The sequence below is a fragment of the Anser cygnoides genome, chromosome 4, assembly GCF_040182565.1.
Source record: "Anser cygnoides isolate HZ-2024a breed goose chromosome 4, Taihu_goose_T2T_genome, whole genome shotgun sequence".
Classification (NCBI taxonomy): domain Eukaryota; kingdom Metazoa; phylum Chordata; class Aves; order Anseriformes; family Anatidae; genus Anser; species Anser cygnoides.
The window spans coordinates 27013061-27038328 of NC_089876.1; the positions used below are offsets into that span (position 1 = coordinate 27013061).

Genomic DNA, 25268 nt, shown 5'->3' on the forward strand with positions numbered 1-25268 from the left:
ATAGAATAAACTCCTGTGCTCATGCCTTATGACAGATTTTGGAAAACCAAACAGAGCAGCAGTCTCCCTTTTATACAGGCATTTCTGACTTTCGCATGGCTTATGACAAAGTTAAAATTATTTTCAACAGATAGTGCAGCAAACCATCAAGAAGTAAAAAAGGATTCTCAAGTCCCATGGAAAATCCTCATTTAGTGCTTCAAAGGAGCCAGGTAACTTTGTTACGACTATGTTTGATGTAACTCTGCATAAAAAAGATACCTTTTTGTATGTGTCTTTGGGCAGATGTTTTTATTTATTTATTTATTTATTTATTGAAGTGCTATCTATTCCAGCAGCTCCAATTATTCTTGAACACTACTAAAATATGTTAATCCTGATTAGAAAATTTTAAACTCTTTCAAAACAGCAATGCCAAAGTACAAGTTGAGCTGGGAGATCATATTTTTCAGAAACTAAGGACTAAAAAAAGGAGGAAAAGAATGATATGTTCAGTGTAGAAGACCTGAAAGCCAACTGAAAATACTCATTACACCTGCAATAAGCCAAGAGTAAAATATGTATTTTCACAAACTTGTACTGTCATGGTTTTGAGAAGCAGCTGTGAGGGTAAAATGCTCCTGTGGCAGTCTTACAGGAAGCATGTTGTGCTCCTTCCCAAGTAACAAATTTTTATAGAACACTAGATTTTATTTCACAAACTCTGTATTTCAATATGCCTGCATTTTCCTAATATCGTTGCGCATTTCAACCACAAGAGCATCACCAATATCTGTCTTTCTGCAGAAGTAAGTCTGTGTGACAACGTAGGAGCCTCACAAACGTGGAATACATATTCCCAGGTCACTGAGCACAGGGCTGCCTAGTGCACAGATGAAAGGCGTAGAATTGGAAAGGGATAAATGTTATCTCTGCTGAGCTGCTGTGCAGGGAAATGGAACAGCACCAGCAAGGGCACTGAGTGCCCACTGGACGCCAGTTACCCTGTGTGTCATATCACTTGCCAGAAGCAAGGGTACACAAGGCCGTAGGTTCACAGCACCTTTTAAAAAACACAAGATCAATGACTTTGGCTGAAAAAGATCGCCGACACGTTGCAACCGACTTTATATGCCACCCTTAGTACTTCGGGGGGACCACTCCAATGACAGGTATCACGAAGCAAAGGGAGACAGATGTGTAACTACGACTCCAGCCCTCACAAATAGGTGAAGTACGCGCATCACCCTGCCATGTAATTCCCTTCGGATGCACTGACAGCCTTTCGTGTCACCTTTCGTGTCACCTTTCGTGTCACCTTAGCATCACAGTGAGCTCTCCACAGAACTGCCCCCCCCGCTCCCTCTCGCTGCGGCTGCCCACGCAGACCCCCGAGCCCACCTCCCCTTCCCCCGGGGGTGGGCGACCACGCGTGGCGGCCGCTCTGGGACCCCCGCCGGGCTCGCTCCTTCTCAGCGTGCATCCAGCCCCGCTCCGGCCCCGCCGTGCCGGCGGCCCCCATGACGGGCAGCGGGGCGGCCGGGGGCTCCGCGCATGCGTTGGGCCGGCGGGACGTGGTGCTCGGCTCCGCTCCGCTCCGCTCCGCTCCAACTTGCAGCCCGCGGCTCGGCCCCCGGCAAGGCGGCGGTGGCAGGGGAGCTGCTGGGGCCGGGATGAGGGCGGTGAGGCGAGGCGGCCCGCGGGCCCTGTGGCAGCCGCTGGTGCTGGTGCTGGCCGTGACGTGCGCGGCGCGCAGGTGAGCGGCGGAGGGGAGCGGGCGCAGGGGCCGCCGGCCGCCTCCCTTAACGCGGCTGTGCTCCTTCCCGCAGCGCCGACGAGCCCAGCAACATGTCCTACGTGAAGGAGACGGTGGACGGGCTGCTGCACGGCTACGACATCCGCCTCAGGCCCGACTTCGGAGGTGAGCCGCCCGCGCTCCCCGCGCCCCGGCCCCGCTGCCCGGGCTCCCCCCGCCTAACCCCGGCTCCCGCATCCCCTTCCCTCCCTTCTCCCTTCCCCGCAGGGCCGCCCGTCGGTGTGGGCATGCGGATAGAGATCGCCAGCATCGACGTCGTGTCCGAAGTCAACATGGTGAGTGAGCCAAGGGCGACCACTCGCCCCCCGGTCGGCACCTGCACCCACAGGGGGCTGTGCCCGAGGGAGAGGGAGAGCAAATCCTGCAAAGCAGCCGGGCACGTCGGGGGTACAAGGAAAAGTTATCTGTGCTCTTGGCACAGCGTTCGCATGTAGCGCTCCAGAAGCGCTCGCTGCCTTGCTCAGCATGCCTGCTACAGGTTTGAGGTTCTGGGTTTTGCTTGCGCTGTTTTGCTCTTTACAGTGTCAGCAGCTGTCATCGGAAACGTTGGGTTTGCCTTAGCTGTAGAGGCACATGACAGATTTGTGTGATTTTTTTTTTTTTAATGTCAAATGATTTAAAGTTAGACAACTCATATTGCAAGCTAAAGGCATTGAATAAAAGCGTCAAAAAGTAAAGAATGTGCAGCTTCTACAAAGCACTCATTCCTGTAGAAGAAAAAAGTATTGTAGATTAAATACTTGACGATGTACCCTATCCAACTATCAAAATTAGAAAAGTCCCCTAGCTACAGGTGGGAAACGTATGGCGTTTGATTTCAGTTCTGCTGCTGAAAGGAGCGCTGCTAGACATGCAGGCTCGAAGAAAAAAAAAATGTCTGTACACTGCTTGCCTCGTTTGACAGTCTTTTCCCAGAAGAAACTGAAAAATCAGGTACAACTTTGAACATTTTACAGAATCATGCTGGATTAGCATGCACCCCAGGCATTTTGCTCTCACTGTCTTTTCTTGTACTGGGTCTCATGAAACTCTAAGATGCGTTGTTTACATAGGGGAGTGCTTATTTGGCTAAAAGAAGCTTAAAACCTTGCATTTCCATGCTGATCAGTTTATTTCACTAAAAAAAAAAAAAAAAGATATTTGTCCATTCAAAGTAATTTACTTGTGTTTTTTTTCCCTTGTATATTACAGTTAATAGTTGTCACTCAAAACTGATGAAGAGAGTTTGTTTCCCTCTTCATATTTACTTTTTTCTGTTGTTTGCTGTACAAGCACAGTTCCTATTTGCATGTAACTGCTATATTTGTTAGGATTGCGCCTAGGAGAGTTGGGAGGAGAAGATATTTGTCACTTTGCATGTAGCATACCAGTCTTAAGTTTCAGCTCCTGGAGTTCCTGTTGCTGCTTTGTACTTTCAGGGAGGACACAATAGGGACTGTGCAGATGAGGCAGAGAAAGCAGAACATAGATCTTCTCTATATCAAAACAGTTAAAGAATAGATTATCTCCAAACTGTTTCTACCACCCTGTAGCAGGATCACTGCTTCTACAAAGCAATGTGCCCTGGAAAAGCCAAATACCACAAACATCATCACCAAAATACCTTCTCTGAAAGGTCCAGAATATATCTCACGAAGTTTCAACACCTGAAATCCTGTTAATTCAAAGGGGAGTGGATGTGACAGTTTCCAGTGGAAGTGCATTAATTGCATTGGATTAATTGCACTGGTATTAATTGCATTGGATTGCATTGTGGTTTGCATTGCATTGCATTGCATTGCATTGGCTTGCAGCACTTCTGCCTAGCTCTGACGGATCCAACATGCAACTTCCTGCACCCTTCCAGTTCTTGCACAGCCCGTGGTAAAGTGTAATTTGAACCTTCTAGTTTCTAATCAAGTGAATTTGCATGCTAGATGGATTTGGCAACTCACCACGTGCTGGGGGGGGGGGGGGGGCACTTGACTTAAGACTGGTCAAAAAAGTGACAAGGTGTTTTAATTTCCTAAAACGACGCATCTGCACAGTGGAATGAAGCAACCATTCCCAGGTATAGCCAAAAACTGGTACCTTAAGGTAAAATATGGGAGAAAAACAGTCCCCATTTGGAATCAGTCTAAAAGGGGTCACCCATATCACCTGTACTACATTCATACCATGTCTGCAGTGTTATTTGTCACAAGGTCTTTATTGTCTTGTCAGAGACCATTGTATAGTCTTTTTTTGGGCAATGTTCAGTAACCTCATCCATCATTGCAGAAATTAGGGGATTGCCATGTCAGCTTAAGAGTAACATTCCTGCCTAGTGACATAATGCCTTATTCTAGTATTTTTTTTTTCTGAGAAAAAGAGCTTTGAAGGGTTGCAGCAACCTGTGAATCTTTTAGCTTTTCATCTTTCCTTTTAAACTCGTGTCTTGTAGATTTTTTTTTCTCTCCTTAGTAAGAGGAGTAAGAGGTACCATTCTATTCAGTCAGTCTCACCTAGGAGGAGTGGAGGCAGTTCTCTCATCCCTTGGCTCTCCTCAGGAATGTGAAACCTTATTTCCAGAATGGCAGAAGCAGCTATTCCAAATCTTGGTACCCACTGGTGAGGTTAAACTTTCTATTTCAGTTTCAGTGCTGAAATAAGAGTAAAGTTCTTTTTGGTTGGTTGGTTGGTTGGTTGGTTGGTTTTGTTTTTTTATATCTCTGTACTCCTTCAGTGTGTTAGATGAGAATTTGTCCCGGCTGTAGGCTGTCCACCAAGTTAACAGGCAGATTTGTATGTCTGAGTAAATTCAGTCATCAGGGAAAAAAGTTGAAATATAAACAACGGAACAATTGTGAATTCTGTGAAAACCATCCGTAATAACTGTCTGCTCAAGCAGCTTGTTTAGTTGTCATGGCTTCTTCAAATATGCTAGGTTATTATGAATATGCTCAATTAATTAGTAAAAACTCACAAAGCCTTGAAGTCAACCATTCTTGCAATTTCCCCTAAGTACTCAGGCTTCATCTGTTCAGCTCTTTAAACTGCATTGTTTTATAACTGTTTGGTAGTTCAACAATACTGTATTGAGCTGCCATAGCAACTTCTACAGAAAGATTAATTGAAGCAGTCATTCTCATGACACCTATGTTTGGCATCGGATACGTTGTCGTATATTGATTTTTGCAGGTAATAAGCTGAAGAGCTTGTCATACATTGAACAAGCAGAAGAAGTAGAATGTAAACGTTGTAATGACTGTTGCCCTGTTCTAATCATACCTTCTTCCTAATACACCATAAGTTTTAATCTGTTTCCATCAGATTTTCACATCCTTGCTACAGTAATTGGAATTTACAAAGCATTCACTTCCAAAGGTACAAGGTGACTCTTCTGCTTTGTCTCAATTAATGACTGTTCAGCTAATTTTCATCCATGACAGAGTTTCTTTAGAAGTATATGAGGCATTTACATGAATATAAAGAGTTCATTAAGAACCATGCTATGACTAAATCTATTAAGTTTCTGTGACGTGAATTGTCTGCTTTACCATGATACCTTTACCTGATTAACAGAAGGTGCTGATTGTACATCAAGAATGAACATGGGTAGTATGATTCATGGTAGTTCCGTCAAGCTTCAGCAAGCAAGCATATGACATATTGCTATATCTACAAGGAAACAGTTGCAAAGTAACTGGGCTCCTAAAAAAAAAAGTGCACATGCAATACATGACAATCTTCTCTCTAATATGTTTTTCCTACTGAGCAGGTAGTCAAACCTTTATAATAGAGAAAAAGTAGCTGTTACGTGCTGTAAAGCTTTGAAAGCCAGTGCACACATTAAAGACCCTTTTATAGAGCAGTTGAGAGACACAAAAAATAAGCCCATTGGTTCATTTTGGGGAACTCTGTTCCTGAAGTGCCATACTGATTTTACACTGATGATGCAGATTTCGTTTATGTGATACCAGATTGCAGGTTTTATGTCCCAGCAAGAAAGAAGGAAAGAAAGTTTCATTGTTCTTTGGCAGGAGAGGTATAATCCTTTAGTTTCTCCACAACCAAAGTCTGTTTTACTGTTTTTCTCCCAAACAAGTCACAGATCTTGCAGAGAAGTAGGATCTCGTCTTTGCTCACGGTTCAGAAATCACTATCTTCTTCCCAGGGTTTCTCCTTAAGTCTACCTCTTATGCTGTCAACATACCAACCTGTTGGAAAACATTCTTGGCCCAGAAAGAATTTAGTTAGCTTAAACCACTCATATTTGCACCCTTTGGGAAAATAATAAATAAATAAGCCAACTATGTAGATTTTTTTTAATCCATTTCATGCTATACCTCCCTTTTGTATTCTGTCCCTTTATCTTTTCACTGTTATGATTATACATAAAAAACTAGACCTAGAAATAGACATTATCTTCTGGTGCATTTTTGACACCTTGGCTTATGCTCAATGATAAAGTCACGCAGTTGTGGCACAGAGTAGACCCCTGTGTCATGTATGATCCCTCACGTTGTCGTGACTGCATGACTGTGGTGGGTTTGGAGGACGAAGCATCTCCCACAGCACTAACACTCCGCAGCCCATATAATCAGACATTATTTTCTACCACACTTACTTCACTTTTCCTGGAAGCAATGTAATGCTTTTCTTTTTTCCTGCAGCCTTTATCATTGCTCCCAGGCCTACTACTGAAACACTAGCTTACATTAGAAATGAAATCCAAGAGAAGTTCACCCTCCAACATACCAGGAGGTTATAGATACGGTACCTTGGAGGCTTATAAACAGTTCACTGTCTGAAGGACTTTTTTCGTAGTTGTTTTGCATCACACGTTGCCACCATAGCAGCAAATGCATTATGGCACATTTACAACAAAATGCACAACAGCTCCCAGAAAGATATTCATTAATGTCCAGCACAACCATTTATACAGTGGACAATTTTCAAGGTAATTCCATCTTTTCATTTTTCACTGTATATTCTCAGACACAATTATGTATATCACCATGTTACCATATTGTAGTAAATCCTCAGTATTATTTTGTTGAGGATAAATTAATGTTTTGTATTAGTAAAGAGAGAAATCAAGGCATTCGAGTGAAATACACAGTAGCTTTGTGCCCCAGTTTCAGCCCTCCCAGGGCTGTTGGTCCCAGGCAGTGCTGGGGTTTAAAGCCTCAAGCTGGGTAAGGTTTAGAACCACTAGAAGTTTACCCATTACTCCTGGCCAGCCAGCACTCATGCATTAGATCCCAGCTTTAGTAACAATAGAGAGACTTACGTGTATGGGTGCAGGCTATCTTAAGGCACTTTTTGCAGGTTAAGCTGTGTTTATAGACTTTGCCAGAGTTTCACACATCATCTTGTCCGTCAGTTGATTGGCTGGGTTAAGTGTCTGAGAAAGCAGCGTGTTGGCTATTGTGAATGTCAGTATGGGAATTCAGCTCTCTTGTGGAGAGTTTAGGACCCAAATTAGCATCAAGAACCCCGTTTCCATAGCTCTTTGCATCACAGCAGCCAAGTCTCCTTTATTTGAATCTTAAGTCTGGTACCTGGAGAACTAGAAAGTCAAATTCCTTCAGCTCAGCCCATAAGGCAACAGAAGTGATCAGGGTAGTCACAATGACAGTAAATACAGTTCCTCAGTCTAAATACGTTTGCCTGAAGATTCATATAGAGATTAAACTGATTTTGAAAAATGGCATAGAACTCAACAATTCTTAATGAAAATTAGCCTAGCTGTAGTGCAGAAGAAGGGAGAAGTACTTTTCTGTTATATAGCAACCCTCTTGAAAAGCATGAAGGACATGCAGAGGACTTGAAATGAATATTAATAGAAACATTCAGCAACTGATTTTATTTTTTCCTGCAAATGAAGAAAAACTAATCAAGTAATAATACATAAAGGTCAGATCATTTCATCACTGTCTGTTCTGAGCAGGAGTAATTATATTAACAGTGAAACATGGAATGAATGTAGAAATAGGCAGCTTGAGGTTAAGTGGCTGGGTCATGTTATTGGATGTTTTGCTGGGTTATTTTTCATTTGAATGCAGGAATAAGTGGTCCTTCAACAAAATTAACAAGTAGACAGAACGGGTAAAGTGATAACTTAAATGTTGTTTCATATGACCCAGAAAAGATAAATCTTCATTTTTTTTGAAAATCAAACTCAACTGAGACCAGCTTCAAGCAAGTATTCCAAGTTCTCTTTTTAGCCTGATGGTCATAATACTTCACAAGTTCCCTTATTTCAAGGTTTAAACAAACAAGCTATTAATGCCCTTCATAGAAAAGAAGTGATTCTTTTATTATTAGATGGGCAACTCTCCCATCTCCCTCAATTGTTTCTCTCTCTGGCCACCGTAGGTGGCTTACCCTTACTTCCTAGCATTTCTCAAGGGCTGATAAACTCAGTTCTGACCCATGTACATCATCTTTTAGCCCTGATTTTACACTTTATGCCACAAGGCATCCTGACACACCTGTAGTCCAGCCAGATGATATAACTCATGTGGAGCCTGCATTTGTGAAGACAAAAGATAAGATGGTCACACTTCCCATTTGTTTAAAACATATTTCAAGAATACAGCCATACAACACAATTTTTTAACATTTTTTGGTAAGCAGCTTCTTTCCTTCTTGTTTCTCCTGAGCCTGGAGTAAAAAATAAGATAAAATAAAATAAATAAAATAAAATAAAATAAAATAAAATAAAATAAAATAAAATAAAATAAAATAAAATAAAATAAAATAAAATAAACAATAAGTCTGAAATACAGTGCTATTACTGTGATGAACTGTCAGAAATACCTGGAAAGGAAAGGACCACATGATTTCTTAATCATTCCCCCAAACACTTCTGCCAGGTTTGTTTCCTGAAATCTACAGTTAATCCTATCACAATGGGACCTGCAATGAGACGTGACTTCCAGTTATGTGGATGAAAAAATCCAGGGTTTTGCCAAGCATGCCCTGTTTTGTGCATCTGCATCAATGTGCCTGTGCTGTGACCACTGAAAACTTCCAGACTGGGGGTCTGTTAGCCTGTACAAACCCCACAGTTCAGTAGCACAAACATTTTGAGAACGTTCAGGGTCCCAAATGATTCTTTAGTAACAGAATGGTCAACAATTCACACAAAGGACCCATTCCCCAAAATTATCCTTTTCCCAAAAAGAGAAAAATACCTCCATAAAATTCAGAGTTTTTCCAGGAATGTGAAAAATGTTTTTTTTTGTGTGGGTGGGTGTGGTTGTGTAGGCAGGTAGGTAGGACGGGGCAGGGGGCTTAATTAAAACTTTGTATTTGTATTTTCCCCATTTTCATTGCCTTTTTATTTCTGAATCTGGAAAGGTGAGAATATCAGAAACTCCCACAGTGAACATTTGTCTTCATAAGGAGATTTAAGGGACGCTTTTCAAATGGCTGCAAAACTTAGTGATTTTTTTTTTATTGGCTTTACTTCGTACTTTATGCCTGAAGAGTTTTTTGTAATTCTTCTAGGCTGTTTTCATAAATTCTCTTCCAACTGCAGTTCAGGAAAGACCTGGAGTTAAAGCCGTGCACCCAGAAGAAGGAACAGTCACACCACCAATTCTCCCTGAGCTGTGAAAAGATCTTCACCCTCAGGTAGCACCGAAAAGACTTGCTCCTTTTCTCAGGATGCCAAGTAGTCTGAGACAACAGCTGAAACTGTTAAATCAAACCCAGGGATTTCCATCATTCAGCAGCATCCCCAGCTGCTGTGTTTTATGGGGTGCTGTATTCCAAACAGCAGCAGCTGCTGAGAAGAGTTCTCTGCGATGTCTTATTCCCCATATCTGCATAACCTGTATTTTAAAACATCAATGAAGCCTGAGAAACTGACTATAAGGGCTTCTCTCAGGTGGTGAAAGAGTCCAAGATGACTTCCAGAAAGATTTTATACTTTAATGCTCTTTAAGACTCCTTGTTTTCTTCAAGAAAAAGAATTCTGAATCTGAAGGTATGCACCTTTGTGCTTGTAGAATTCCTCTTCCCTCACATGAAATACTGCCTGTAACACTGGCAGTGCTCCAGAAAGTGTATTAAAATGAAATTACTTCTACCCCAAAGGCAAGACTGCTGCAAATATGTTCAGAAGGAAATCTGTAGTAGTAGTCTGAATAATCTAGCGGAATAACACCAGATAATGCAGTTTGTTTCAACCTTTCGCTAAGCACTAGCTCTGTATTAAGATTTACATGGGCTGGAGAAGGTAGATTTGATTTTTTTGTGTATCAAGCTTGACAATGTCCTTTCAAGAGTAAAAGGCTGGTTTTGGCCAAAGCAGTGTTACACTGATTTGCTCCATCCTCTGCTGGGGCGAATCCTTGATTGCTTGTGTTATGTCGTGAACAGGGAAAAGGTAGTCTAAAAGACACAAAGGCAGCTTCTAGAAAGTTGTATTATCACACAGACATCCACCTCATAGCAAGAGTGAGTTGTAAGGTTTTAAATACTGTAGATTGCATAGTTTCAAAGCAAAGATTAATGGTTTCAGACTGCCAAACTTAATTAAAGGTTGGAATAAATGTTCTCCATTAAGATTCATCAATCCATTTGGCTGAGATTGAAGAATTTCACTCGTGTCTTTTTAAATTGTCTATAGAAAAAAATGAAGAGATAGCAAAGTTAAAACTGCTGAAACAGATACATGGTGTCTAAATATTGTTCAGGATCTTAATCATATTAAAAGAGGAGTGCAGTTAATTCCCCATCATAATTTTATGCTGAAGAACCTCTTAATTGCAGCTGAAGTAAAATGAGTACCAGTCAGCTGCAGGTAGATGCATTCATGCTTGTGTGTCTCAGGAGCTTTTGGGCAGCACCAGTCCCCACAAGCACTGAGGACTCTAGTCCCATCCAAGGGGACCAGATGCTGGTAGCCCCACTGGTTTTAAGGAGTATGCTCATGGATGAAATGTCTCACACCAGTAAAATTAAGCGCACGTTAGTTTTACGAGCTCAACAGTTTGTTCAGCAGTTTGTAGGAGCAATCCAGCTCTCCAGTTTACAGCATTTTTAAACCTTTGTTTCACTGCAATTTTCTGTGTAATTACTCTTCAGCATGAGCAAATAACCAAGCCTGGAATGATACCCCTTCCCCTGTGTTCTTCCATGCTGATTTATCCTTTCTTTGACCAATTTGTTTGTAAACGATTCACTCTGAATACCAATGCACTGGTCAAGGAGAGGACATAGGTGAGCTTCAAAGACTTCATAAATGTATTGCACTTCACAGGCAGTGTGCAGCTTTGTCACCGGCTTCCTGTGAAGGCAACAAAACATGGGATTAGCAGCCACCTGTAAATTACAGATATATTTTATCCACTGTGCCAGGTCTGACTAGAAAAAAAATGAGTAAGCTGCAAAACATCAATAAAATGCTGGGAATCAAATCTGCAATGACAGACTTCACAGGTTGTTAAATGCTGTGTGGATTCCTGCACTAATAGGAAGCAAATATAGTGTCATTGTGGTATCAATTGAAAATGAATCCTGCATAGAAATCTTTTTAGTTCTCGCTGTCAAGAGAAATGGCTTTGTTTTCCAGAAGCTCCTGAGTAGCATGTGTTACTGAGATCTCAAGGAATAACACATTCTTTCCTTTTAGTTATTCCTAGCAGAAATTCAGAGTAAGCACAAAGCAGATGGTTACAATGACCAGCATAATTCAGAAAACACAATGTAAATGCAAACAGCAAAATAGAAACCATTTCGCTCAAAGCAATTTTCCCAGCTCTTCTCACCAATACAACAATGGTCTGTGAGAGAGAGAGTTGCTCTCAGAGGAAATTTTTGCACTAGATCAAATTATCAGTTCATTGAGCCAATTTCAAATATGAAACTAAAATTTTTGCTTCATGCTGGAGTGTATCATCCTGATGGGATGTCTGTGTATTTTATCATGCCAATTCTGAAAACATATCATAACACAAATCTTCCACTATTTCCCTCCCAGAACCCAGTAATCCTCATAAAAATTATAAATTTTACACTGTTCTACCCTTTAGATAGCACCAGGGAAATACCACTGCCAGAGACATAATAGGGTAATGTGGTCCATGTCCAACCACTGCCCTTCTGTGAGTTTGATCTATCATATAATCAGAGATTCATTAAGGTTGGAAAAGACCTCCAAGATCATCTAGTCCAGCCATCCCCCTGACTGCTCAATCTCTCGCTGGAACAGGGATCCTTTGTAAGTGATACTGTTGTAGCTCCTAGGAGAGGGACTGCTAGGAGGAGACAGCAGTTCTGGGATGCACAGTATGAGTCGAGATTTCTCAAGAATAACATGATCCTGCACCACCATGGGCAGTGTTGGTCTTTGGACATTTTGCAGTGTGACATGGGTACAGCATTGTTACACTTCCCACTATGAAACACTGCTTATGTTTTTTTGTCTTTTTTTTTGTTTGTTTGTTTGTTTTGTACCTTCACAGTTACAGTAAGCATTCCAGGTTGTCAAATAATAGATGCTAAATAGGTTGTAAGTTATTTGTAAAGTGATTAATATTAATTCTTCTACTCATCAGCTACCTGAGAGCAGTAACAGGAATTGCAGCACTAGCAAAGAGCAGTAGAGCAGCCAGTAATGTCCTTGGTGTTAGGTGCTCATTTTTCACATCTGCAGAAGCCAAGAAGCCATAAGCAATTAAATGACAGGACAGCTCCAGAACTACCTCCTCTCAGAAGGTAACATGGGACAAGGGGCCACCTAGGAATGACCTAGGAATGCTTCTCATTGAGTTGTCCAATATAAAAATTCTTTTTTTTTTCCTCAAAACAGTGAGAGAAGGAAAGAGAAAATAGATACGTATTTTTTATCTGTTCACGAGTCACTTTTTCTGTTTAGGTAATCTTTCTGCTTATAGCTATGCTCCTTCCAGAGCAGGACAGCTATCAAGCTACTATCTTATTGGAAACAAATATATTTTTGAAGATTAGATATTAATCTGCAGATGATTCAGACATGTATTGTTCAGGCAAGCCTATTACATGTGTTTAGTACAGGACCTGGTGGCTTCAATGCCTTTTACGCAGCTTGTGTTCTGAAATCCAGGCAACCCTGGCACTCCAGATCACATAGAACCATTGCAAGACTTGCTGCTGACAACCTGTTGGTCCAGGGAACAATGTCAGCACCTGATCTGCAGGAGATGACTGCTGGCTCAGCAGGGACCCCACTGATCTCATGGCAGCTCAGCTGTTATGACAGATGGACAGTTCTTTTCATGGTTATTTAAAACAGGAATATCATGGTTTAGGTTAGTTTGTATAGGACTATATAGAGCCTCTTTCCTAAACGAATACAATGCACTCAGACATTTTATATAAATTTGTCGTTTGCTGTGTTCCCAAGGATGTTTGTGGGACTAAAAGGGAGTTTGGACTAAAGCAGGCAGCTCTGCCTTCCTCAGTTGTTGTTTGGTTGTTATGTTTTTGTTTTTTTTCTCATCCAAATGATTACAGAGATGGAGAGTTCATCACAATATTGTGGATAGGGATTAAAAAAATACAGAGCTATGTACATAACTGAAAGCATTATGAATCCACAAAACTTAGAAGGATGCATAATTTTGCCCTTATGTCCAAGCAAATGGCAAGTCAGTATTTCATATGCATTCCAGTTACAGAAGTGATCACCGTAACACTTCGCAACATTCAAGAACTCTGAAAAAGAACAAGACAAACTATTGGCAATAGCAAATCAATGTCAATTTGGAATTAATACATTTTGATTGAAATATTTTAATTCTAGTATTTAGCTATATCCATGTGCTCTTGGATCATCTTTTATAGACAGTCCGTAGAAGAAAAAATGATATATTTGAAACCTAGGTAGGGAAAAAGGGATTCTCGTTTATTAGCCATTCTTCCATTGAATATCAATTCTGAAGGACTATTCTGGAGTACATACAGTATAAAAGTACCCAGGCTACATGGTCCTTGGGTTAGTTTCCACTGAAATCCATGAGGATACATCAGTGATCAATCAAGCCAGTCTTACTCAGGCTGGTGATACTTTCCTGCAGTAATTGCATTTTCTTGCAAAACACCTAGCATTCATAAACTCAGAGCAAACTGAACTGTCCTGAACATAGGCATCAAGGAAAACTTTTCAAAATGCTGAACATCTATGCTAAAGCTGCTGAGAAGATCTAAATAGCAAACTGCAAACAAATGAAAATGAGGAAGTGAGAAAAAGCAAGAACCCTTTATAATCCTATGAATATATTCTCTGTCATTTCAGAGTCTTGTCTTGCAGAGAGCTTGGTTTTCCGTGCAGCTTTTTTACAACTTCCCCGCTGCTACATCCATCCATCCTAACCTAACATTTGAATGTTGGTGTAAGAAGTTATTCTGACAGTAATCTAAGATCTCAGTCTCCCTGGTCTGCATTGAGCCAGCTCCAGTGAAAATAAAATGAATGTGAACAGCTCACCATGCATCTTGGACCTTGTTGGAGCAAGTCCAGAGAAGGCCCATGAGGATGATCACATCGAGGCTAGAACACATCTTCTGTGAAGAGAGGCTGAGAGACCTGGGGTTGTTCAGCCTGAAGAAGAGAAGGCTGCAGGGAGGCCTTATAATGGCCTCCTGGTGCCTAAAGGGAGCCTACAGGAAAGCTGGGGAGGGCCTCGTGGTCAGGAGTGTACTGATAGAACAAGGGGTAATGGTTTTAAACTAAAAGAGGGCAGATTTAGATTATATATAAGGAAGAAATTCTTTACCCAGAGGGTGGTGAGGCACTGGCACAGGTTGCCCAGAGAAGCTGTGGATGCCCCATCCCTGGAGGTGTTCAAGGTCAGGTTGGATGGCACTTTGGGAAACCTGATCATTATTTGCAAGGGGGGTTGGAACTAGATGATCTTTAAGGCCCCTTCCAACACAAACCATCCTATGATTCTATGATTCTTTTATTATTCACACCCACAACTACATTATCAGCATGATGTAAGCTTTAAAAGTCACAAGTGAGAATCTCTTCCATTCTCTGTATAGATGTGTGATTTTTTATTTTATTTATATATTCGTCTTTAAATAAATAAATTAGGATAAGTCTACCATTTGGGGAATTATGTGGATGTTAATTCTTCTGTGTCCCAGCAAATGTGACTGTCATTGTAACAGCGGAGCAAAGCTGTCAGGGGAGGTCACAGTTCCGTAAGAAAAGGCAGTCAGTAATTCAGCTAGCTTGGGACAGGCACAGAGAGCATTTTGGATGGCAGTGCAGAAACCTTACATTTTGGTCTGTGTTCAGCAGGAGACCGGTGCCTACAGTGGTCAAATCTTGCATTATAGAAAAAAAGACAACTGGCTGAGGGGCGAGGTCCATGGTGGAACTATAGGGTCAATTTCTGTTCCTTACACAGATTTCAGACTGTGGACATAGCAATTCCTCTGGCCCTCAGTCCCTTCTCTGTTGTCATTCCTGCCTCACAGGGATATTATGAGAATTAAATCCATTGTATGAGCATTTATTTGGACAGTGGGCAAGCTTCTGCATACTCAGATGAAAAGAAAAGGCATACAGCCTGTAGCTAAAAAAGAACATATCCCCTGTGACCAGTGATTTCAACAGAGCATCATGGCTTATGACCCAGCTGGTCTGTTCCTGCATCTCTAGAACAGTATTCTTGCGGTACTGACAGGAATTTATTTCTTACTTACCTAGTGAGAAATCCCAAGACAGCACAAGATGTTGCATGGTAATTACATTTTCCTCAGTGGGATTACTGAATGACATATTGTGATATATCAAGAGGCAACTGTGAATTTAACTTGAGTCAGCACAGTAGACTCTACCCGGTACAGTATGTTTCCAGATGAACATAGTGTGAGTGCAAGAATAAAGGGAAGTTACTGAATACCTCACAGCACCGTGCATCCTCTGTCAGCATTAGCTTTCAAAACATGCCTGGGTCTGGGCTGCCTTGGGAACACTTTGTGTATTCATTATTTGTTTAGCTTACATATTCACTTTAAGTACATATTGTTTGCAGAATGGATTCACAGGAGAAGGTAATAACAATACTAATTTGTAAGAAGAATCAGGCATATCAAAGCACAAAACTTACTGTTTCTTTTTATTTACTCTTTGATGCCACTAACTGCTTGTTTCTTAAGTAAGTAACGGGCATGGCTATTCTGTAAGTAGGCTATTTAATTTCATTAAATTTCAGTTTGCCCAGTTTTTGGGTTGTGACAACAATATGTAACAGCAGAGAATATATAACAGCAGAGGGCTCTGCTGATCATTAAAGAGGCTGGCAAATTTTCATATGTATCCCTGAAGGTCTTAATGCCTTTTGCAAGAAATTGCAAGGGTGGCATTTGGGGAGGAAGATGCAATACTGCAAAAAGGTGGATACTGAGCATTAGTTCCTGGATAGATAAACAGTTCACGTACTTTGGTCCCAAAATATTGCTATTGATGTGCTGTAATGAGATCTGAGCATGGCAGTGCTGAATATCTTCAGTTGGTATCAGTCTTCTTACCAGGGAGGTAATGCAGGTTGCTTAAAGTGCCAGGGAGGAAAGTTTTCCTCCCTCCTCCTCTAAATAACTTGGTTGAAAGATCTTCTGTCTCTCCATTAATGCTATAATACAGTCTATGCAGATATTTCCCCTGTCTCAGGAAGATAAGGTTAGTCAGTTTGAAGACCTAGAGAAAGAGCTTTTTTCTTGCTTTATAATCTGTTACTCCTTTAATTGAAAAGAAGGAACGCTTTTTCCCCCAATAGTCCTTAACCTCATGATTCAAGCATTACCAGAGCAGTTGCACAAAGTAATTTAGAGTTCCCTGAAAGCTGTATGGATTTTAAATGTGGTTTGGCAGATAAAAGAGCTCCTCAGACTCATTCTCTTGACCATGTCTACTATACAGAGCAGTCAAAGGCAAGAGAAGGTAATACGGCTGGTGCTATGACTGGTGTGTGCCAACTGAAAATTTTCAGGTACTTGGCAAGAAATCCAAGAAACTGAGTAAACTGGCATTGTAGCTGCTAAGTATAGTGAAGTAACGAGTATAGTGAGTAATGAGACTTAAGCAAGGACAATGTGCTCAGATCCATGACAAAAACTGCTACATTTGTTAAGAGGAAAGGGTAGAAATCATAGTAAAATAAAAAAGTTTTCTTACCTAGTCCATCCACTGTGTGAGTATGATACTGCCCTACACTGGGTATTTTCTGTGCTTATTTAGTGTGAAAGACTCCAGGAAGTAAAATGGGATCATTGCTGTGCAGTCCTTCCATATCTCAGTCAGGGGATTCCTCTTGTCTCTGGGACATTGTTTCTTTCACTTCATGGCTTTATATCACATTTCCCAGTACCTGCTCCTTTCAGATAAGGGTAAGTCATTTTGTGTCCTTTGTTTTGCATCCTGTAATTCTTCTAAAATAAGTCACTTCTCACAAATTTTTCTCATGTGATATGCTTGAGCTCAGTGGCCATTTTAGTTAATTTTAAAGTTAATGAAACAGCTTGTCACGTTGCGTACACAGCCTGTGTAAGGATCTGCTGTGTGCAGACTGGAAATGCATGGTTGGCTTCTTTGCTGCTCCCTAGGTTTATTTTCACACAGGTCATAGAGAAGAGTTAACAACTCGTGAGTAATGTCATTCTTTATGTGAGTAGTCCAATTTGGAGTTACGGTTTTCACTACACATTGATGTTGGATCAGAAGCCCTTCTCACCAACACCGGTATAAACCCTGCTGGTTTTTAATACCATGAATTATATTTTATTAATTCTGTTATCTTTCCTATTTTTTTAAGTCTAAGCAATCTTAGCTAAATATACCAGCATCCTTAGCTACAATGTCTAGTTTAATACATGACATCCTGCATTCACTCAGCCTTCTGGTTGTGCCATCCCAGTTTGGTCCATGTCAAGTTAGCTTTCTCATAGAGGTCATTTGCAGAAATATTGGTACATCCCATCCATCCCAGGGATACACAGCACCTTGGAAGGTTGTGTCATGAATAGCAGTTGAACAACACTGAGCTAAGTGATTTACACTAAAATCTTCTGTGCAAAGAGCTAAGAACAGGGTCAAGATGCTTTATCACACAAGATGCTTCCCGGGCATAAATTACTTATGTTTCCAGGTACTGTGGCTGAGGCGAGATACGAAACAATGTCTGTGAGATAAGGCTGGAGATAAAATGCTTTGACCGCTCAGTCTGGGTTTTATTACAGACATGAAACAAATGAATTCATGGAGAGGCAGTATATTTTGTATAGCATGGCTGCTAGTAGATAGGCAACTTCTGTATTGCTTTCCACATCAGTGCCACAAATGAATTTGTATGTAAGCCTGAGTGAAAATATGTTACAAGAAGATAAGTAAACACACATTTTCAAATGTCAGCAATCCAGTTCATTTTCTCATGGTTGGGTTTTCTGTTGAGTAGGCAGCAGTAGGCAGCCACAAAGTGATATATGTATTTTTCATAGTCAATATCTTTTGTTCTGATGCATGAGGTATGCAGGCTGAGGGCTCACCAGGTGTCCAATTCATTTCCATGGAGGTAAGCAAACCGAACACCTGCATGGCAGATGAGAAGGGGGACTTCTGGCAGAGAGCAGGAAGATATCCAGCTGGATTTTAGTTATGGGCTTGCTAAAATTGGCCTGTGCTTTGAGAGACACTTTGGATGAAATTTGATAGTTTTTATCTAGTTCCAGGGAGAAAATTATGACATTTTGAAATGGCACCGAAAGCAGAGAAAGCAAATGGTGAATGAATCTTCAGCCCAGACAGCAAGGCATAGCATAGACCCAGATTGACAACAGTGCTTTAGAAAGAAGAAAAAGAAAAAAGAAAAAAAAAAGCAATCTTCTCTCCAGAATGTCTGGGTTTTATGAGGGTGGAAGGTATGTTTTTCCAAAGTGCATTATAAGCATCAAACAAGAGTATTTTTCTCACTTTAACATGGGATGATCTGATACCTTGATAGCAGATATGGGCAATTTCTCAGTTTCTTTGTAGTCTTGATATACCCAGACAGTCTTATTGACAATTGTATTCAGAGTCAACAATAAAAAAGAAACACAATCAATGAAATATATTTCAGAAATGATCTACAGAAAACATATGTAGATAATATGCTAGTAAGTACTTAGAGCTTTCCAGAGTTGAAGGCAAATACCAGACAGCATATTGTATACAGTCTATCATAGTACAATCAAATTTTTAAAAATGAACTACATTTTTCATTAAAGTGAAAGATGGTTCCTGAGAAAATAAATCTCAGAAGATGTAACATTAAAAAATAAAATTAAAAAAAATTGCTTTTTCGTCGGTTTCTGTTAGCAGATGAAATCTCTACTATTTGCACATCTCTAAGCACAGTACAATCAAAACAGGAATATAAAATCACAGAGTCATAGCATCATTAATGTTGGAAAAGACCTCCAAGATCATTTGGTCCAACCATTCTCCTACCACCGATATTACCCACTAGACCATATCCCTAAGTACCAGGTCAAACCTTTCCTTAAACACCCCCAGGGGCAGTGACGCCACCACCTCCCTGGGCAACCCGTCTCAATGCCTGACTGCTCGTTCTGAGGAGAAATGTCTCCTCATTTCCTCATTTCTTGTACTGAGGGACCCAAAACTGAACATGGTACTCGATGTGCAGCCTCACCAGAGCAGAGTACAGGAGGACAATCACCTCCCTGGTCCTGCTGGCTACAAATAGAGAATCAACTTCTGTTAAGTTAGTTTCCTTTCACCAATTTAAGTTGTTTTTACTTTATGAAAAGCTTTATTGTCTTACGTTTAACCAAACGGGAAAGGATTGCTAAGAAAATTTCCCTTCAAAAGAGAACTCTCCCGACTGCTGTCCCATGGCTCCTATATCTTACCCCCATCCCTTGCTGCATCAGCAAATCACACAGGGAAAAAAAAAAAAAGAAAACCTGGTGTTTCAAAGTGCTGAGGTGTTCAGCTCAAGAACTGCATAAGTAGGAGTTTGGGAAGGAGGATTTGGACAGAGTTATGATGGAGAAAACACTACCCTGAAAAATGCTTCATAAATTGCTTAATTTGTTTAGTGATCAGGATTAACCTTAACATAAAGGCCAGCAAAATGGTTAGGGACTTGTTGTCATTGGAGAATGGAATGGAATAAGCTAAAGCATGACTTTACTCTCTTTTGCTGTATAGGTTCAGCAAAAGGGAAATGCACAGACATCTTCCCAAAGTTGAAAATGAGCCTTGTAGTGCTCCACCATGATTATGAACAGAAGGTTCTAGCTCTGGAACAGAAACATATTCATATTTCTTCTTGGTCTTGAAAGTGTTTTGTGGATAGACAGTGTCAACTTGTTTTTAAAACCAGGCAGTACCAACAACTGAGCAAGATATTAAGCAGAGTGGTATGAAATTCACTGTTTGCATAGGGTTCCATGGTAAAAAACAATGAATTAACAACTGCAGGCTAAATCATAAAAAAAACATAAGGCAGTGCAGAAATCCTGCATGTTTTGTAAGCCACTCCTTCTGTGTTGGTGGCAACCATTGTTTCTTTAGCATGGCACTGTGTGTTTGAAATGGGTGTTACTTGTTCCCCATCATACGGGATCCTCTGGTTAATTCTCCAGTTAGCATTTCCTACTGACAAATTGCCCCAAACACACAAATCTATCCCCTGCCTCCCACAATAGCTACTTGCAGCTGTTAGAATACAAGAGTTGATCAACAGCAGGAGAACTGTGAGTGTATTGCACAAAGCTCCCCAAGCAACACAACCTTTGGAAAAAAAGGTCTTTGGAAAAAAAAAAAATCACTCCCAGAAGAGATAAGAATGACTGGCTTGACTGGCTACAGTTACTTAAACATTTGGAAAAAGCTTAGACAATGTGATGAGTCAGGCAGAGAAATGATAGGCAATAATAAGGAACTGCACAGGATAGCGATCAAGGACATCGTATGTAATGTTGCTGGAGATTTTATAAAAGTGAGTATTAGTCTTTCTGAACAAGGATTAGAAAGGAAAGCTGTTTTTTAGCTGAGATTCTTGCTAGCCTTATTCAATTGGTAAATCAGCTGTAGAGTTGCAATTATGTTTTATCCAGCTATAGTATTTTCCTTTGCAGAAGATTTGACCTTTCCAACATTACCAGTTATGACAACATGAAACAGATTTATTATTATCAATTCACTATGAGATTTTATGGTATCTCTGATTTGATTTTAAAAGCAGAGTTATCTAAGTGAACCTCACCACATAAGAGGTAGACTCACACAATAGTTTATTGCTCTATATGATGTATTTCGGCCCCTGTGTTCTTCTCTTTTTTTCAGGTGTATATGATTTGCTTCCAATGTTTCCAGGTCATAGCAGAGTCTCTTAATACTCACAATCCAAGTTACTAATCACCTGAAAATTAGTTTTTCTTCAAATAGTTGGGGAAAAAAACACAATTGGTTAAGAGGATTATTTTATGAAGAAAAATGCTTACACGGATGCATTTTTCCATGCAAATTTTCTTCTGTCCTGTTGATTATAATGCTAAGAGAATCAAATTAACAACATTTACTGAACTTACACACATTAGTAAAAATATATATAATTGTTGTGGAGCCTCCACATCTCTAAACGTTGTCTTTCCTGTAAGTTTTGGGTATCTGTAAACCAATTACAGAACAGCAAATAGAAAACAGGCTTTTTGTTTTACTGAGTCTGTCTGGTATGTTCATCAAATCAGTGCCATCATTTGCTTATCTATGGCAGACTGCAGAAAGAAGCTTTTTTGATTTTCTTTTCTATTCACTATTAATTCTGGAACGAGAACAACTGGAAGCCATAATAAAGTCAATATTCTTCCTGCATTAAACAAAGGGAAGGCTGGCCAATGTAGACAGAGAATGGCAAAATCTGTCGGTACAGCACTTAGTCACAGTTTTGTCTTACATTTATGTTTTGTTGGTCATTTTCCCTAGCACGTGCTCTGTGTGTATGTAGACTATTATTTGGTTGGTTCAGAATAACAGAAAATACAGAAGGCAGCATAGTGATGAAGACTAGAGGGAAGGGCATAAAAAAGATTTAGAATTGCTTATCATTTGTGTAATCTTGGATCATTCTGGAAGCACCGAGCTTCTCTCTGTACTTTGCTGTACATTTTTTCCCCTCCCCTTTACCTTGTTCTTGATCAAAAAGTGGAGAAAGGTATAAACTCCTTTTTGATCAGCTTACCGAAAGCTGTTTCTCCATTACAGCAGTTTTGGAAGGTTAGTTGTAAGGAAACCAAAGGAACATTTAACTCTTCGGTTGTCCTCTAAACAAATAAATTCTGCTCTAACTTCAATCCTTCAGGGGTGTTCCTTTAGTGGTGGCTGTCAATGTGAAGTATTAGACAAGCAAACAGAGCTCAGCAAGGAAAATGAGATAAATAAGTAAACAACTGGTAACCAGCCTATGGGATGCATATTTTTAATATGGCAAGATTCTATTCTCCATAAAATAAAGCTTGTTTTCCACCAGCCTGTTAAAAGAGCCAACTGCCAGGTTCTCCACATGCATTGTGGACTCTGGATGGTTCACCTGTGACTGAAAGGTTCTCCTTTACAGTCTAGGATATTGTCTGTCAGTATTCATTCCAAAGTGCAGCCATCATGTTGAACATTCACTTTGTGTTTAAATCTGAGGAAATTGCTAGGTGTACACAAACCTGGGCAAAGAGCATGCAGCGTATTTTTAAATATCTGTGCATATCTTCTGATAACCTGTAATTCATGTACATCAAAGGTTCTGTTCTACATTGGAGCCATCAGCATCTTTGTTACCTTTAATAACCCAAGTTGTCGTTATTAAAAGATGGAGAAGGTCTTCTTCAGCAGTTAAACTTCATTTGTTAAAAAGTGTCAGGGAATGAAAAACATTGTCCTGCCTGCTCTTTTCAGTATGGCTATTTCAAGATCATTTAAAATTTAGGACAAACGGGTGAAGAATTAAAGCCACTGTGTTTCCTTAAGCAGTTCAGAGTCACAAGGTTTTAGCTTTTGTCACTCATAGTGTTTGGACTCTGACCCAGACAGAGGGCAGGAACAGCAAAGACCGGTTCCAAAACAGAAGGAACTGTAATCCCATTCCCGGTCCCATTCCAGTGGGAACAACCTCAGCAGCACTTAATTCTTCCACATACGTTAACAATACCTCCATTTATACCAGTGGGTTATACCAACAACAGGGTAATTGGTATCAGGCTTAAGAACTATTGTGACAAAATGCTAGCTTCTGTAGCATTTTGAAGGCTCGCATAGTGCTCAAGCTAAAAGATTGTGATGATGCTATTTTTATCAATAAAGCTAATAAATCCTGGGAAATGCTGAATAAACTGTGCACTTGATAAGCTTGAGACGTGGTTTTTCTTTTATTGAAAAGAAATTTCTAAAGAAGCTATAGAACAGGATTGGTACTTTAATATTCATAGCCCACTTAAGCTGGCATAAATTAATATATTTGTATAATTACAATTTATAATCTGTTTGCCCAATAAAATGTGATTTCAGGCAAACATAAAGCTTGGAAGTGTCTTGTGTTGAGAAGGATTTTTAAAATCACATTAACCAATCAGCTGCTTCTTTGAAAACCAATAAAAACGTCAAACAAACGTTAAGACTTTCTGACAAAGAAAAAAAAAAAAACAACACTGCCTTGAATAATGAGAAAAGCAGGAAAAAAAAAGAAATGATTACAGGCTGAGAATTTATGTTCCAAATTTTATTTGGATGGTTGTTGTATTGTAAACTCCTTGAATTCATTATGTTCACACTGCCAAGAATTACTCTCATGTAGTAGATGGGAATTGCTCTAATCTATTACTGTTGGCTGCCAACAGTAATTCTATTAATTCAAAGAGCTAATGACATTTACTAGTATTGCCATGCTGTTTATTACATCTTTGAAAATAGATGGGATACTCAGTGGTGTGTCATTCTAAACAGACTAAATTTAGAGCCTAATCCTCCACTCTTTACACTCTATTTAGTGAGACTGACTCTGAATTAACAGTGCTTTGTGTCTGATTTGCAACGGTGCAGTTGAGTAGGTGAATGGCACCCACACTCCTGAATTACGTGCTCTGCACCATACACAGAGAGCATGAAGTGTGCAAGACTATGGCTCATCCAGTGATGGAGTCTGAGCTAATTATCAAGACTCACCCATCTAGGCTTATGTTTTCACATCATGCAGGATAATAAAAAGATAGGGGTTTGACTTTGGAAGCCAAACAGCCACATAATGCATCGCTATCTCCAAAATAAGTCCGGTCTCAGCACAGCCGATAACTTGGGTTTAGCATCCCGATATATAGCTGCACCATTTCTGTTTCAGAACAGACGCAGGTCAGAAGCAGTTCAGGTTGTCTGTACCAAGACCTGTGGCAAAACACACACATGCACCAGATGAAACCATGAGGTCAGCTCAGTAAGGAGAGATCAGCCCAACATGGCCAAATAGAAGTTGCCTTCAGAATTCTGAATGCTCAGGGTGTAGGCATCCAAGCCAGACATTTTTCACAGAAAATGAAGGTGCAGTAGTTTTTCTTCTGCTCAGCTGGCTGCAGGCTTGAGCAGTCATGCAAAATGTGATGGATGCTCATTTGGCTGCTGTAGAGTAACAGATTTCACTCCTCCCTGAGGAATGCTGTAACAAAATTATCCTGGTGCAGGGCTAAGTTGCTCCGATAGGAGCTGTTGCATATTTTTGAGTAAAAAAAAAACACAAGGGGAAAAGTATCTGAGGTCCAGCCCTACCCCAGTAGATATCTAATGTTAAATGAATACTAATTGCAGACAGAAATGCTTGACTGTGAAACTCTAGGGGGAATTACTCTTTCCCCAGGAGTTCAGCAAAAATCCAGCAAAGTTACAAAATAAGAATGTATGAAAACTCACAAGTAGAAAGTTATTTCTTCCCCTTAGTGAAGCACAAAGACTGAGCTGAGGCTTCTTCCCTCACCCAGAAATCTGTGCAAGAACCTATATTACTGATTTTTCAGCACATAGTATTTACATAGCCACATTTTCAGCAGAGGTAAGAATAACGAAGCTAAATAATAAAGATTGTTTTTAAAGATAATAATATGTTGTGCCTCAGGGATCTCTACAGTGAATTTGTAAAAACTCCTTGGGAAAATATAAGAAGCCTTCTTAGAAGATTGTCTGGACAGATGAAATCGCTCTGTACCAAACATGCACAGACTTTTTTTTTTCAGATGTCAAATGTCATAACATGAAGTCCCTTCTCAAACAAGGGTGCTAAAATCTTAACAGCAAAGCAGCAATAGCCTCAAGACTTGTAAACAGGAATGTGTCTGGAAATAACTAATTTTGTTGCCTTCCTCCAGTCTTGTAGTAGATTCATCAAAATACAAAGCATTTGTAACGTTAACCAAAGTAAGTCTCCATGGGCTGGCTGTAATGGGAATTACAGGCTGGAGCACATGC

At 40.2% G+C, this 25268-nt stretch overlaps 1 protein-coding gene across 4 annotated transcripts in view; it reads left to right on the forward strand.

Moving 5' to 3' along the window:
* The first annotated feature begins 644 nt into the window (after window positions 1-644).
* GABRB1 (gamma-aminobutyric acid type A receptor subunit beta1) overlaps window positions 645-25268 on the forward strand; it is a 126560-nt gene continuing 101936 nt past the window's right edge. For 3 of the 4 annotated variants that reach the window (XR_007166594.2, XR_007166595.2, XM_048072898.2), the window contains exons 1-3: window positions 645-1735; window positions 1809-1900; window positions 2003-2070. Coding sequence is in view for 2 of the 4 variants with exons in the window: in XM_048072898.2 (XP_047928855.1) it covers window positions 1500-1735; window positions 1809-1900; window positions 2003-2070 (396 nt within the window). In the remaining 2 variants the exon portion in view is untranslated. The remainder of the gene's footprint in view (window positions 1736-1808; window positions 1901-2002; window positions 2071-25268) is intronic. The other variant, XM_013172696.3, reaches the window with a different exon arrangement.